This window comes from Armigeres subalbatus, chromosome 2 (assembly GCF_024139115.2).
Source record: "Armigeres subalbatus isolate Guangzhou_Male chromosome 2, GZ_Asu_2, whole genome shotgun sequence".
NCBI lineage: Eukaryota > Metazoa > Arthropoda > Insecta > Diptera > Culicidae > Armigeres > Armigeres subalbatus.
In genome coordinates, this window is record NC_085140.1 from 315,182,660 (window position 1) to 315,199,596 (window position 16,937).

At 45.1% G+C, this 16,937-nt stretch overlaps 1 protein-coding gene across 2 annotated transcripts in view; it reads left to right on the plus strand.

The window, feature by feature from the left end:
* Positions 1-8,049, plus strand: part of LOC134212632 (photoreceptor-specific nuclear receptor-like) — a 115,716-nt gene extending 107,667 nt beyond the window's left edge. Inside the window, exons 8-12 of one of the 2 annotated variants that reach the window (XM_062690648.1) lie at positions 6,004-6,104; positions 6,166-6,276; positions 6,338-6,487; positions 6,551-6,715; positions 6,783-8,049. In XM_062690648.1, the coding sequence (XP_062546632.1) occupies positions 6,004-6,104; positions 6,166-6,276; positions 6,338-6,487; positions 6,551-6,715; positions 6,783-6,965 (710 nt within the window). In that variant the 3' untranslated portion in view covers positions 6,966-8,049. The remainder of the gene's footprint in view (positions 1-6,003; positions 6,105-6,165; positions 6,277-6,337; positions 6,488-6,550; positions 6,716-6,782) is intronic. The other variant, XM_062690649.1, reaches the window with a different exon arrangement.
* Positions 8,050-16,937: the final 8,888 nt, after the last annotated feature.

Below are 16,937 nucleotides of genomic sequence, written 5' to 3' on the forward strand. Positions count from 1 at the left end.
CAAAATTCATACACTACAATATTTGTAGCAATCTCAAAAACATATAATGTGAAAGTAAATAACTTCATTCGTGTGGTTTCTTAAATATGTTTATTTTATGTACAACACTTTTATGAACAGAAAACCACAATTCTATAAGACTAATGGATGGAATGGAATTTCCGTTGAATCAACTCAGAAACGTCAGATGGCAACATTTGAGTTCAGAATTCTTGAGCTGAACATGCCGTAATAAAATACAATTTTATTTTTCCGCAGATGTGTAATGTAAATTAAACTTTATCTCACATGTGCAACAGTTTCTTTTGCTCTAATCCTCACCGCTTCCGTCTGTGTAATAATTTCTACTTAAATTTGTCCCGCCGGCGTCGCAATGTCGACTGCAATTCATTTCCTCATAATCGTCCAAAGATTTTTTTTTTCATTTATCTTCCAACCCACATACAGCACCCGCAGAAAACTGTTACCGTCCCACCAACAACAGTTGAATTGTGCCACCGTCTTCTCTAAAATGCAAATCAGAAAGATTACCGCCCTATGTTCCCTGTGCAAAGAAAGGAAAAATAAAAATTCAATCAAATAAAAAGCTTTCCGAAAGGGATTTTGCATCAAACGTTTTGTTGACGTCTTTGGAGAATCAATCTCAACCTGAGCCGTAGAGTGTGCGTTTCACCTCTTGCAACCCGCTTCCCTTGGGAACCGAACGGCGCTGCGTGGGTGGGTGAACTTTTTCTTCTGGGTCCGTCGGGTTTGCCTTAATAAGCCTACCACGTGACTCTCGATTGGAGTTTCTTGCGCAAAAAATGGTACCCTGCAATATTTCCTCCTCAGTGTTTGGCTCTTTTGTTCTTGGCACACTATGGAAAATCAGATGGTAAAAAATATTATTTTCTTGACGCAGGGCTGGTTTCGTTCAAGATCGTTACTACCAGATGTTAGGTTTTGAAGTTTTTAGACTCTTCATCGTGCCAAGCATCAACGAAGAGTTTGTCCATAGTGGGTCATTGGCGGGACTCATCGGTAGGGTGCACATAAATTACAGCAATAATGATTTGAATGCCTCACAATACCTGAACGAGAGTGCGCCTCCCTGCGCTTCCATCGGTTCTCTATCCGCGGCCACACCGCGGAGGGACGTGATGGTTGCAGATCGAAAAACTTGCCATTGTAAACTTTTCCAATTCGGAACGCGCCGGCGGAGAAAGAGCACAAACGAGTTTTTCATTGAAATTTTTATAGCCGTTTAACAGCCGTTTAGCCGTCGCCAATGTCACATTGCGCGTTGAGAGGATTTTTTTTTCGTGCTTTGTTGCTCTGTGGACTTTTTTTTCCTAGGGGCGGGAGGAAAGTCGCCCGATTTGCATTGAGAGATTGTTTGCGGAGGATTGAAATTGAAATTGAGCAATGTACCGACGGTGATTTGTCTGAAACAGGTCCCAAGAGGCGTTAACCGTATATTAGGGTGTAATAGTCTGGTGGCAGCTGGCGTAAGTGATTAGGTGATTTGTTGAACGTTAATCTATCAAAGTTTTGCATGAGCATGACTTCGCGTGTACGGTTGCAGTTCTAACTCAGACAATTGGTAATACAGTTACAATTGGACAATTGGTATCAGTTTGCCGACAGGGACCTCCGTTGGAACGGATTCCACAAGAGATCCACCAGTCGCCAGTAAAGCCAGAAGAATGTATCATGATAAAATTAAGGCTGCAACAGAATAATTTCAAATATTGATCGACTTGGGAATCTGTGGGAAATCGAGTAGCTCATGGGCAAGCCCATTGCATTGTGTGTCGAATACTCGAAGAAGAATGGGCTTCGTTGGAGACTACAGGCAATTAAACAAAGTTACAGATGCTGACACATATTCATGATCTGCTACATTAATTGCATGGTAAGTTTTTCGTTAGGATTCCGTTCGGAATCCCAGACGGATTCCTTTCGAAATCCCTGACGGATTCCGTTCGGAATCCCAGATGGATTCCGTTCGGAATCGCAGACGAATTCCGTTCGGAATCCCAGAAGGATTCTGCTCGGAATCCCAGACGGATTCTGTTCGGAATCCCAGACAGATTCCGGTTGGTATTCTTGACGGATTTCATTCGAAATCACAGATTCCGTTTGGAATTCCAGATGAATTCCGTTCGGAATCCCGAACGAGTTCCGTTCGGAATCCCAGATGAATTCCATTCGGAATCTTAATCGGATTAAATTCGAAATCATAATCAGGTTTTAGTTGGATTTCATTCGGAATACCAAACATAATTTTATTTGAAATCCCAGGCTTATTTCGTTCGGGATTCTGTTCGCAATTCCAGATAAATTTCGTTTGGAATCCCAGACGACTTCCGTCCTGAACCCCAGACGGATTCCGTTCGGAATCCCAGACGGATTCCGTTCGAATCCCAGACGAATTCTGTACGGAATCCCAAACGAATTGCGTAAGGAATCCTAGACGAATTCCGTAAGGAATCCCAGACGAATTCCGTACGGAATCCCAGACGAATTCAGTTCGGAATCCCAGATGGATTCCGTTCGGAATCGCAGACAAATTCCGTTCGGAATTCCAGACGGATTTCGTTCGGAATTCCAGACGGATTTCGTTCGGAATTCCAGATGGATTCCGTTCGGAATTCCAGACGGATTCCGTTCGGAATTCCAGACGGATTCCATTCGGAATTGCAGACAAATTCCGTTCGGAATTGCAGACGGATTCCGTTCGGAATCCCAGACGAATTCGGTTCGGAATCCCAGGCGAATTCCGTTCGGAATCCCAGGCGAATTCCGTTCGGAATCCCAGACGGATTCCGTTCGGAATCCCAAACAAATTGCGTAAGGAATCCCAGACGAATTCCGTAAGGAATCCCAGACGAATTCCGTAAGGAATCCCAGACGAATTCCGTACGGAATCCCAGACGAATTCCGTTCGAAATCCCAGTTGGATTCCGTTCGGAATCGCAGACGGATTTCGTTCGGAATCCCAGACAGATTAAGTACGGAATCCCTGACGGATTCCGTTCGGAATTCCAGACGGATTTCGTTCGGAATTCCAGACGGATTTCGTTCGGAATTCCAGATGGATTCCGTTCGGAATTCCAGACGGATTCTATTCGGAATTGCAGACAAATTCCATTCGGAATTGCAGACGGATTCCGTTCGGAATCCCAGACGGATTCCGTTCGAATCCCAGACGAATTTCGTACGGAATCCCAGAAAAATTCCGTTCGGAATCCCAGAAAAATTCCGTTCGGAATCCCAGAAGGATTCCGTTCGGAATCCCAGAAGGATTCCGTTCGGAATCCCAGAAGGATTCCGTTCGGAATCCCAGAAGGATTCCGTTCGGAATCCCAGAAGGATTCCGTTCGGAATCCCAGAAGGATTCCGTTCGGAATCCCAGAAGGATTCCGTTCGGAATCCCAGAAGGATTCCGTTCGGAATCCCAGAAGGATTCCGTTCGGAATCCCAGAAGGATTCCGTTCGGAATCCCAGACAGATTCCGGTTGGTATTCTTGACGGATTTCATTCGAAATCACAGATTCCGTTTGGAATTCCAGATGAATTCCGTTCGGAATCCCAGACGAGTTCCGTTCGGAATCCCAGACGAGCTCCGTTCGGAATCCCAGACGAATTCCATTCGGAATCTTAATCGGATTAAATTCGAAATCATAATCAGGTTTTATTTGGATTTCATTCGGAATACCAAACATAATTTTATTTGAAATCCCAGGCGGATTTCGTTCGGGATTCTGTTCGGAATTCCAGATAAATTTCGTTTGGAATCCCAGACGACTTCCGTCCTGAACCCCAGACGGATTCCGTTCAGAATTCCAAACGGATTCCATTCGGAATCTCAGATGGATTCCGTTCGGTATCTCAGACAGATCGGAATCAAAAACGGATTTCATTCGGAATCCCAAATTCCGTTTGGAATCCCAGACGAATTCCGTTCTGAACCTTAGACGGATTTCGTTCGGAATCCCAGACGGACTCCGTTCGGAATTCCAGACAGATTCCGTTCGGAATCTGAGATGGATTTCCTTCGGAATCCGAGATGGATTCCGTTCGGAATCCGATATGAATACCGTTCGGAATCCGAGATGGATTCCGTTCGGAATCCGATATGAATACCGTTCGGAATCCGAGATGGATTCCGTTCAGAATCCGAGATGGATTCCGTTCAGAATCCGAGATGGACTCCGTTCGGAATCCGAGATGTATTCCGTTAGAAATACATGACGGATTCCGTTCGGAATCCAAGACAGATCCAATTCGGAATCCCAGACGGATTCCGTTCGAAATTCCAGACGGATTTCGTTTGGAATTCCGTATAGACTCTGTTCGGAATCCCAGACGAAATCCGTCTGGATTCCGTTCGGAATTCCAAAAGGATTCCGTTCGGAATTCTAGACGGATTTTATTCGGAATTCTAGGTGGATAATGTTCGGAATCCCAGATGGATTCCATTCGGAATCTCAATCGGATCCCATTTGAAATCACAATCAGATTTCAGTCGGATTCCGTTCGGAATCCCAGTCAAAATTTCATTCGCAGTCCCAGTCAGATTCTATTGGAATCCCAGACAAATGCCACACGGATTCCGTTCGGAATCCCAGACGGATTCCGTTCGGAATCCCAGGCGAATTCCGTTCGGTATCCCAGGCGAATTCCGTTCGGAATCCCAGTTTCGAATCTCAATCGGATTAAATTCGAAATCATAATCAGGCTTCAGTTGGATTTCATTCGGAATACCTAACAAAATTTTATTTGGAATCCCAGACGGATTTCGTTTGGACTCCAAGACGAATTGCGTTATAAATCCCAGACGGATCCCGTGCGGAATCCTAGACGGATTCCATTCAGGATTCTGTTCGGAATTCCAGATAAATTTCGTTTGGAATCCCAGACGACTTCCGTTCTGAACCCCAGACGGATTCCATTCGGAATCAAAGACGGATTTCATTAGGAATCCCAGATTCCGTTTGGAATCCCAGACGAATTCCGTTCTGAACCCCAGACGGTTTTCTTTCGGAATCCCAGACAGATTCCGTTCGGAATCTGAGATTGATTTCCTTCGGAATCCGAGATGGATTCCGTTCGGAATCCGAGATGGACTCCGTTCGGAATCCGAGATGTATTCCGTTCGGAATCCGAGATGTATTCCGTTCGGAATTCCAGACGGATTTCGTTCGGAATTCTAGATGGATTTCGTTCGGAATTCCAGACGGATTTCGATCGGAATTCCAGATGGATTCCGTTCGGAATTCCAGACGGATTCCGTTCGGAATTCCAGACGGATTCCGTTCGGAATCCCAGACGGATTCCGTTCGGAATCCCAGACGGATTCCGTTCGGAATCCCAGACGGATTCCGTTCGGAATTCCAGACGGTTTCCGTTAGGAATCCCAGAAAGATTCCGTTCGGAATCCCAGACGGATTCCGGTCGAAATCCTAGACAGATTCCAGTCGGAATCCCAGGGAAATTCCGTTAGGAATCCCAAACGGATTCCGTTCGGAATCTCAAACGAATTCCGTTCGGAATCTCAGACGGATTCCGTTCGGAATCTCAGACGGATTCCGTTCGGAATTCTAGACGGATTTTATTCAGAATTCTAGGTGGATAATGTCCGGAATCCCAGATGAATTCCGTTCGGAACCTCCATCAGATCCCATTTGAAATCACAATCAGATTTCAGTCGGATTCCGTTCGGAATCCCAGTCAAAATTTCATTCGCAGTCCCAGTCAGATTCTATTGGAATCCCAGATAAATGCCAGATGGATTCCGTTCGGAATCCCAAACGGATTTCGTTCGGAATCCTAGCCGGATTCACGCATAATAACAAAAAAAAACTAGTTGCAAATTTTGCGAATGTTTTTGATATAGGACAATGTTATTAATAATTGTCCCTTATCTTTAACATATTGTTATATGCTTTCTCTAGTTACCGCACTTGTATCTGTAATTTACATTTAAAATTACTTCAAATTTACTCTTCATTTTTTCAGATGATTCAATTGACGTAACTAACGATGAGGATGCGGATCCAGTGCAGAGTAACGTTACCATTCCTAGTCTGGTGAATCACCCGCTGTATGGTCAGAGTCCGGTAAAAATCCCACTTTAATACTCTATTTCTTCAAAGCTTATGAAACTAACGAATATTCCAGATGTTCAACTTTCAAGAAACTATCTACGAAACCAGTGCAAGACTGCTCTTCATGGCCGTCAAGTGGGCCAAAAATCTACCCAGCTTCGCAAGTTTGACCTTCAGGGATCAGGTAATATAAAACAATGTCCATCGCTGAAGAAAAGAGAGAAAAATATGCCGATTGATTGCAGGTTATCTTGTTGGAGGAATCCTGGTCGGAACTGTTCCTGCTGAACGCAATTCAGTGGTGCATGCCGATTGACACTTCTGCCTGTACGCTTTTCTCGCTAAACGAACACTGCTCCAGCGTGAATAATTCCGGAGTCTTCAAGCCGGGACAGGTGAACCTCACATATAGAATAATAAACCAGAAAATATTCCTAATAAATTATTTCTAATTGTAGCTAGCGCAAGATTTGCGGGTTTTGAACGACACACTTTGCCGATTCAAATCGGTTCTGGTTGATCCGGCGGAGTTCGCTTGCATGAAGGCAATTGTTCTATTTCGGTCCGAGGCTCGGGGATTGAAGGATCCAGTTCAAATCGAAAACCTACAGGATCAAGCTCAGGTATGCTGCTCTAACAGCCGTGCATCGTAGCAGAGTCCAATTCTTAACCACCTTCCCCCGATTTCAGGTCATGCTGGCGCAACATTCCCGAACACAATTTCCCGGTCAAATTGCACGCTTCGGTAGGCTGCTGCTGATGCTGCCGCTGCTTCGAATCATCAACTCGCACAAAATCGAATCAATTTATTTCCAAAAAACGATCGGAAACACTCCCATGGAGAAGGTTCTATGTGATATGTACAAAAATTAGCGACCAAACCTCGCACTGTTACTGGCACGGATCTGTGAATATAGAATTAGTTTAGCCTAAAATGCACCAAACCATAGCGAAACGATTGCACGAACAGCGCACGTTCCACGACACGGAGCTGCCAAGCTTAAAATGCACATTAACCCACTCTAGGCCGCGGGATGGTTTGGCGAGTGAACCGCCAGGAGACAGATTCAATTATAGATTTACCAGGGGACGATTGTCAATTTTCATAAAATTCTGCCTGCGTAGTAAAACAACGAAATGGGGGAAAAAATGTATCCAATTAGGATGGTTTTGCGTAATTATTAGATAGTTTTGTTTGTTTTTTTTTGTGCCACGGTGCATGACCGCACCAAACCCAGATTGAGTTCAAACCCATAAAGCAAGGGAATCAGAAGCAAAAAAGTGTAAAATTATTTGTATTGTTATATTTTCTCATGTTGCAATTGCAGACGCTAGTCGTTCACGATTACCGTGTTTAGCTTTTAACAGTAGGTCGATAATTAAACGTTGTACAATTCAAATTGAAGCACGTATAAAGTAACGTTCCAAATTGTAGTGAAGTTTTTCCACTAAAACTATTAACAATGCAACTACTGGAAATCGACTTGCCAAGAAATGTGATCTTTCCAAGCATTCCTATAGTTGATTGACCGCCTTCTTCTTCTCATTGCATCGGAGCCTATAGTGTTGATTAAGCACTTCCGCGGTTGTAGTCTGTAAGATTTCTAACTCAAGCTACTATTTTTGCATTAGTAATCGAACTCAGTCACCTTCAGCATGGTCTTGCTTTGTAGCCACGCATCTTACTGCAGTTAGTTGACCAATCCTAATGTAATCCTAACTGATTTACTTATACAAAGTATTCCTATCATGTACTTCGTCTTCGATGTGTTGATGACTAGTCCGATCCGCTTGGCTTCCCTCTTCAGTCCGATGTAGGCTTCCTCCATCTTCTCAAAGTTACGTGCCATAATATCTATGTCGTCGGCGATGCCAAATAGCAGGACTGACTTATTGAAAATTGTACCACTCGTGTTAATCCCTGCTCTTCGTATTACCCCTTCCAAAGCGATGTTGAATAGCAGACACGAAAGACCATCACCTTGCCGTAACCCTCTGCGGGTTTCGAAGGGACTCGAGAATGCCCCTGAAACTCGAACTACGCACATCACCCGATCCATCGTCGCTTTGATCAACCGTGTCAGTTTATCCGGAAATCCGTGTTCGTGCATTAGCTGCCATAGCTGGTCCTGATCGATTGTATCATATGCGGCTTTGAAGTCGATGAATAGATGATGTGTGGGCACGTTGTATTCGCGGCATTTCTGCAGTACTTGGCGAATGGCGAACACCTGGTCCGTGGTGAAGCGTTCGCCCATAAAACCCGCCTGGTACTGCTCCACGAACTCTCTTGCAATTGGTGCTAGTCGATGGCATAATATTTGGGAGAGTACCTTGTAGGCGGCGTTCAACAATATGATTGCGCGGTAGTTGCTACAATCCAGCTTATCGTCCTTTTTGTAGATGGGACACACGACACCTTCCATCCACTCCTGCGGCAAAACTTCCTTCTCCCAAATCTTGGTAATTACCCAGTACAGCGCTCTAGCCAGTGCCTCACCACCGTGTTTAAATAGCTCTCCTAGTAGTTGGTCAACCCCAGGGGCTTTGTTGTTCTTTAGCCGGCCAATAATCTCCTGGATTTCTTGGAGATCCGGAGCCAGTAAAATTATGTCTTGCGCGCGTTCTCCCTGGTCCATCACCATACCGCCATCTTCGTCTGCCACATCGCCATTCAGGTGTTCTTCGTAGTGCTGCCGCCACCTTTGGATCACCTCACGCTCGTTCGTAAAAAGGTTCTCGTTTCTGTCCTTACACATATTAGGCTGTAGCACGTGGCCATTACGTGAACGGTTTAACTTCTCATTGAACTTTCGTGTGTTATTAGCGCGGTACAGTTGGTCCGTCTCTTCATGGTCTCGATCTTCCTGCTGGCGCTTTTTCCTCCGGAAAATCGAGTTTTGTCTGTTCCGTGCCCGTTTATATCGTGCCTCGTTCGTCCTCGTGCGGTGTTGCAGCAATCTCGCCCATGCTGCATTCTTCTCTTTTACTAACTGCTCTCATTCGCCGTCATACCAGTCGCTTCTCTGATTCGGGGGCATCGTGCCAAGTGCAGCGGTTCCGGTGCTACCAATGGCGGATCGAATATCTCTCCAGCCATCTTCAAGAGACGCTGCGCCTAGCTGCTCTTCCGTTGGGAGTGCCACTTCCAGCTACTGCGCGTATTCTTGGGCTAGTCTACCATCTTGTAGCCGCCAATGTTAAGCCGCGGCGTCCGACTTCGACGCGTGTTGTACACCGTCGAGAGTTTTGAGCGCAGGCATACTGCAACGAGGTAGTGATCGGATTCAATATTCGCACTGCGCTAAGTGCGGACGTCCGTGATGTCGGAGAAGAATTTACCGTCGATTAGAACGTGGTCGATTTGGTTTTCCGTTTTTTGGTTAGGTGATCTCAATGTGGCCTTGTAGATATTTTTGCGGCGAAAGAAGGTGCTTCGGACTACCATTCCGCGGGAGGCTGCGAAGTTTATGCATAGTTGGCCGTTGTCATTCGATACGGTGTGCAAACTATCCGGTCCGATGACCGGTCTATACATTTCCTCCCTTCCTACCTGAGCGTTCATGTCACCGATGACGATTTTGACGTCCCGCAGTGGGCATCCATCGTATGTCTGCTCCAGCTGTGCGTAGAACGCTTCTTTCTCGTCGTCGGGTCTCCCTTCGTGTGGGCAGTGCACGTTGATGATGCTATAGTTGAAGAAACGGCCTTTAACCCTTAGCTTACACATCCTAGCGTTGGCTGCCACCCAATCACGCGTTGGCGCATCTTACCCAGCACTATGAAGCCTGTTCCCAGCTCGTTGATGGTGCCACAGCTTTGGTAGAAGATAGCCGCTCGATGCCCGCTTTTCCACACTTTCTGTCCTGTCCAACAAATCTCCTGCAGCGCCACGACGCCGAAGTTGTTATTCATGTAATTCATCGTAGATCATCCTGTCGCAACCTGCGAAACCTAGCGACTTGCAGTTCCATGGTCCAAGCTTCCAATCGTGATCCTTTATTCGTCGCCTAGGTCTTTGCCGATTATATCGAGTCGCATTATCTCTTATATTGTTCGTAATTGTTGGTTTTCCAGGCGGCTTATTGAGCCTGCGCAAACCTCCTGTCTCGTCGGAGGACCTTCGTGTCAGGGTTGTTTAGCGTCCCACCTAACACCAGGACTTGGGCTTGTGTGCTTTGAGTGGATAGAAGAAGATATTGCTTTTAAAAAAATGAGTTTAATTACAATTTGGTGCGGTTTTGCTGTTGTTAGTAGTCGGTTGTATATTTAAAATTCGGATAGTTTTTCACATTCACTTTGTACTGACTTTGTAGCAAAGAAGCAAAACTATAAAACATAAGTAACAATTCAGTCAAAAAAGCGTTATGGTTCAATGCAAGTTTTGAAACGTGCGAGTTTCTTTATATGGTATTTTACGTTTAAACATAATGTAGGTATTTCAACTGTAAAAATGCAAATATTTATTCTAAAGCTTGTAGTTTTATCTTAGGTATAAGTAATTACCTTCAATCTGTGCAATGAATAGATGTTTGTACTATATACGGAATAGAGTTAAATAAATAAGTGTAAATTGTACGCCAAAAAAGTTGCACGCTGACAAAATCAAATGATGATAGAAGAGTTATTTTCTCCATGCTCCCATAAGTGCACAAAATACATGTTGGAACTCAGATATTCGATTTGACTGTAATTTTTATGAAGATATTAATAAACTTAGCAAACAAAGTAGTTTCTGTATTGATTCGAAAGAATTTTTAACTAAGATACTATGCTGAAACAATGGAAAAAGGTAAACTGACGTAGAACACAGTACCGTTTCGATTTGAAATCCGGACACCTAAGCACTGCTGAAATTTGAGTTCAATGTTTCAAATGGAATTAAGTACTTGACACTGTTTGATATCACACTAGGGTTTCTTACAGGACAGGAAGAAACTTTTCCTGAATTGTATGGGCCGTGTAACACTGCAATGGGGTTAACTTCTGCTTGAAAAACAGCTATTCTTGCTTAACATCGTTTAAAAAGCTTTTATCTGATTTAAAAAATTAGTACGTATTTCAGTCACTGCGGTTGCTTTTTCGGTATACTTCAATTTCAATTCCCGGCATAAGTGATTTTCATGCGAAAAGAAAAGGCGATGTAAACTTGCAGTTGTTTCACAGATCACAAAGCGCTGACGGTAAGAATCTGTCTCCCCCTAGTGGGACACAAGCCCGGGCGCGGCTTTTGGGCCCCGTGACCTCATCTTCTAACAGAAGAAAACGTTGCCATAGGACTTGAAACGACCGTACTGACCCTCTGCGCTCTAGTCGTGGAGGCGAAGTCGGAATGGAAGACCTTACTGGAGAGAAGGATTTGGCGGTGAGCCAGGTGGTAAAGACCTCGAAGGAGGCCGAATCGAGGATTCGCCTCCTTACAGAGGGAAAGCAGCTGGCGGAGAGTCAAACTGCAGAGCTTCAAAGGCGGATGGCAATCAGCGGAGCAACTCATAAGCTAAGTAAGGTCACGCAGGAGGCGGACATGAAAGTAGCAAAAAAAAAGTATCGGTTCGGACAGTCGAGAGGGTCCGAGCGGATAAGACCAAGAGGAAAACGGTACCTCCACCAAAGATGATACCAGAGGATCGCCGGGAGGAGGACCTGTCGCAAGGAGTGCAACACAAGGAGCGGAGCAGGTCACTGCTAAGAAGGGTAGAGCCCGTGAGAAAAAGGGTGCGCCTTCCAATGGCAGTGACAAGCGAAAAGACAGAGGCGAAGCGACTATCGTCAAGACTGACGACCGATGTCTTGAAGACTATAGGAGGCAACAAGAAGCTCTCTAGTCTAGGAGGGGATGTCAACTGCATCCGAAAAACGCGGAAGAGTTCCGAGTATAAAAAGTTGACAGAGGAGGTCCTGGGTGATGGGGTTCAAGTTGTAGCCCTGTGCCCAGTTTTGAACATCCAGTGCAAGGGCATGAATGAGTTAACCGAGGCCGGAGACCTGGTAGACGCACTGAGAGATCAGTGCAATGTCGAGATCCAGGAATCAGCGATTCGGTTACGCAAAGGCTTTGCGGGCATGCAGGTTACCTCATTCCAAGTACCTATGGCCGAGGCCAAGAAGGTGCTGGATAAGGTAAAACTGAAGGTGGGCTGGTCGGTGTGCTCGTTGAGCACAGACCATATCCTGCTAGAGTCACTAGCGGTATTGAACGTAGTTCTGCTGAACGAAGGCCAAGTGCCAACGTTTAGAGGACCGAGCGGTGATTCATGTATCGACGTCACCTTCTGCAGCGCAGGATGGACGGAAGAACCAGGATGGATGGTCCACGAGGGTCATACTTCTAGCGACCATCAGGAGGTACGTTTTATGGTCGAGTATACCCGGAAAAGTACGACAAGAAGAGGCGGTGCAACTGATCCCGGATGGCGCACCTCACAGTTCAATCAGGAACTGTTGGAGGAAGCGCTGCGTTGGGAAAGTCGGACTACAGGATTGAGCGGTAACGAATTGACAGAGGTACTAACCCGTGCCTGCGATATAGCGATGCCGAGGAGGACCCAGCCCCCAGGCAATAGACAACCAGTGTACTGGTGGTCTAACACGATCGAATATCTTCGTAAAACCTGTCTTAGAGCTAAACTAAGGTTGCGACGGGCTAGAACAGATGCTGAGCGAGTCGACGAGGGGTATTCCAGACAGCGAGCAGAGCTCTGAACTACGAGAGTAGCAAGAGAGCCTGCTTTGAACAGCTGTGCAGGATGGCGAATGGCACCCCATGGGGAGATGCGTACAGAATAGTGATGGCTAGGCCCAACAGCACACTTCCTAAAAGATCCCCAGAAATGTTAGCCGGAATAGTAGAGGGATTGTTTTCGAGACATGAACCATCGGACTGGCCCGCTACACAATACGAGTCAGTTGACGTGGTACCGCTTGTGACTAACGAAGCTTATCGTAGCCGCAAGAAAACTTAAGCTCAATAAGGCGCCAGGCTCGGATGGAACTCCAAACCTGGCCCTTAAAAACGCCATTCTAGCTGATCCAGATATGTTCAGGAGCTGCCTCCAGAGCTGCATGGATGAAGGAAGCTTCCCAGATCGATGGAAACGGCAGAAATCGGTGCTGTTACCGAATCCCGGCAAACAGCCGGGGGATTCTTCGGTATACAGACCAATTTGCCTACTCGACACAGCTGGAAAGCTGCTAGAGACGGTCATCCTGAATAGATTGTCGGCTTACAGAGAGTACTGGTGGCTTATCCAGCAACCAGTATGGTTTCCGTAAGAGCCGTTCTTCCATCGAAGCAATTCGATCGGTAACGGATACGGCCAAGATAGCGAGAGGTTTGAACAGGCGAGGTATTAGGTACTGCGCATTGATTACACGTGATGTAAAAAACGCGTTTAACAATGCTGGGCAGCTATTGCTGACTTCCTACATCGATTGAGAGTTCCGGATTACCTGTGCAGGATACTGAAAAGTTATTTTCAGAATAGGGTGCTAATATACGACACGGATGCTGGTCAAAAGTTGATCGTATTGTCTGCGGGTGTTCCACAGGGATCGATCCTCGGACCGGTTCTGTGGAATATTATGTACGACGGAGTATTACGCTTCAGTCTCCCGGCCGGTGTGAAAACAGAAGGCTTCACAGATGACGTAATGCTAGAAGTAACAGGAGACACTCTCGACGAAGTCGAACTGAAGACTTCATACGCGATCGGCGGAGTGGAGGAATGGCTCAACTCGAGGCGGTTGTCCTTTGCACATCACAAGTCGGAAGTCGTGTTGGTGCATAACCGCCATGGGTTGCAGCAAGCGAGGATAAGAGTAGAGGCCTGCACAGTTAACTCCGTGACCACCGTGACGTCAGCAGGCTTCATTGGCGATAAAATCTTTATTACGGATGATGTCCAACAGATCGGCGCACATAGGGGTATTTTCGCAATCTAGCCGGAATGAATTATTTAATCTCTCAAACTGCTATATTTCACCTTATTTTATGATACTGTGATGATAATTTAGCTGAAATATCAGTTTTCTTAATTTTCACTTTTTGACCCATGTGCTTTACCCTTTAAAACCCTGAAAAACATTGATAATTTTAATTAATTCGTTCTCGTCATCCTTCTACCGAAATCAGTTCAACTCTATGTGTTTGCAAGGGGAAACATAGAGCTAAAAGATGGCGTCATGGAAATTGCTCTTTGACTCTTCCTCTTTTCATAGGGATGTTGAATGTATGATATAGGTCATAAATGCCTTAAATACAGTACCAAACTAAAACATCCGCTTTCAAAATGGCACAAATTTGCGCAAGATTTTCTTCGGGATCCTAAAATATAGACATAAATGCGTCCTCTCTATAATGAAATATTACCGAATATCATCGAATAAGTGTTTTATGCTTATTGAAAATATGAGGAACATTAACTAGTTTTAGCTCGAAAATGGACTTCGAATTACTCTTTTGTATTTCTGTTCAGAATCATTTATTCTTGTCAAAAACACGTTTACATGATACTATTTTGTCTACTTTTTCATGGTATGTACTGATCTGTGGATTACTGTGACAAATATTTGACCACAATAAAACATACCGATCGTAATCAAATTCAACAGAGAAAACCGTTAATTTCCTCAACGAAAAACCTCTACTTTCTAGAAGTGTAGTGGTAAAACTTTAAATCTAAATAGAAAACCTAGTACTAGGAGTGGCTCGTCTACTATTCAGAGAAGTTTGAGACATATTTAGACTGCTCTAGGACAATTTTGAAAATTTCACTTTATTCCGGCTAGAATGGCGAAATACCCTATGTGCGGCGGTGCATAGTCAAGTGCGTAGGTTGATAGCGGGTGTAGCATTGTCTATCATCCGCTATGGCGTACCGGCGTGGGCCGTAGCACTAAAGACCAAGTACAATGTAAAGAAACTGATCAGAGTACACCGACTGATGTGCCCACGTGTCGCGAGTGCATATCGCACCATATCATATGAGGCGGTGTGCGTTATAGCTGGGATGATGCCGATAAACATACTCCTAGATGAAGATGTGGAGTGCTACAACGAAAAGGACTCGGTGCAAGTGCGACGTGTCAAGAGAGCAGCCTCGCTGCTTAAATGGCAAAGAGCATGGGGCACCGCAGTCAAATGTCGTTGGACCCACAGACTGATTCCGGATGTGTCCAACTGGGTCGATAGGAAACATGGTCAGATCAACTTCCACCTATCACAGGTGTTGTCTGAGCATGATTGCTTTAAAAAATTCCTACACAGGTTTGGCTTCGCAGATTCTGCGGAGTGTCCAGAATGTGTAGGTGAGGTAGAGTCGGCAGAGCATGTGATGTTCGCATGCCCGAGATTCGAGGTAGAACGCAATGCCATGCTATTTGTTAGCGGTATGTATACAACCCCGGACAACCTCGTTGAGAGGATGTGCCGGGAGGAAGTTATATGGAATGCGGTGGACACAGCATCTCAACAGATTATGTCGAAACTGCAGCGGTGGTGGCGTCTTGAACAAAACCAACACGAATACAGTAAGGGCACCTGTTATGTAGTGAACACTTTGCTCACCCCAACAACTAACATGTCGCGGGTGGGCTGCGGGGACCTCCGACCGATATGCAGATATAGAGGTCATTGCGGTTCATGCGCGGTGGTTGTTGTCGGGGTGCTCGTCTCCAACGTGAGATTATGATACGGACCGATAGGTTACTATCATAGCTTGCGATCGATAGGTGATGAGGCTACCACCCTTGAAGTCGATGTTGTGTGTATTAACGTCAAGTGCGTTAGCATAGGCGTGAGCGTTCTCAATAGTTCCCCTTGATGTATTTGCGTAATGTAATTGCGGTCGGGGTACGGACTGCCGAAAGGGTTTTGGTTTTAGTGGGTCGGGTAAGAGTTACATGACATACCCATCCCCACACAACCTGAGTTACCTCCTCAGGTGTCTGGATGCAGATTTCCGTTTACCCTTGCTCATGGTTATAAAAAACATCCTAGGCAGGCACCACAGCTCGCAGATGGTCTGGGAAGGGATCGTCGCCCCCTGCTTTCCCCGTACCTTTCTATACGCCTTTTGAATCGACAGAGAATTGTATTTATTTCTCCCGAAAAATAAGCAGAGACGTCAAACTCGTTCAGCTTGGCCGAATAAAAACCAATTGTTCTATAATGGATGTGTATTAATAGGTTTGTTGAATATTATTTATCACTAGTCGACCCGGCAGACGTTGTCCTGCATAGTAGGCGAGAATGTGCGTTCCGAACTGCCCATGCCCATGTTTTTCACGATTTGCTCAACTTTACTCGTAATTTTCACATTAGGAAATATCATATAAACCCGTCGGAAACTATAACGAATGTTTCTGATGAAGAAATGAAAAAAATCATCCAGTCGTTTTCGAGTTATGCGGATACGAACACAGACCATTTCATTTTTATATATAAGATTAGACTAATCGACCGATATGCGTAATTTCACCAAAGCAAGCGATTCTTGAAGCGTGAATTCCAACGGTTTCACGTTAGAATAAAACATATACCTACCTATTTTAAATGATTTGTCTCATTGAAAACACAAAGTTGATCAATTTGTTGAATATAAGTGTATCTGCGTAACACCGTCTACAGTGATTCTACACATGATGATGTAGGTAGTAGGATTGACTATTTATGTTAGAAATGTTGTGTACAGAACAAGTAAGTAGTGAATAATGGACCATGAATATCTTTTCATTTTGAAGAAGACCATCGAAACCGCGCTGTAATTGAACGGAAAGGTGCAGACGAAAACTGGTAATGCGCTGCGAGAGATAAAGGAAGCTAATAAGAAAACCACCAAGACGCCA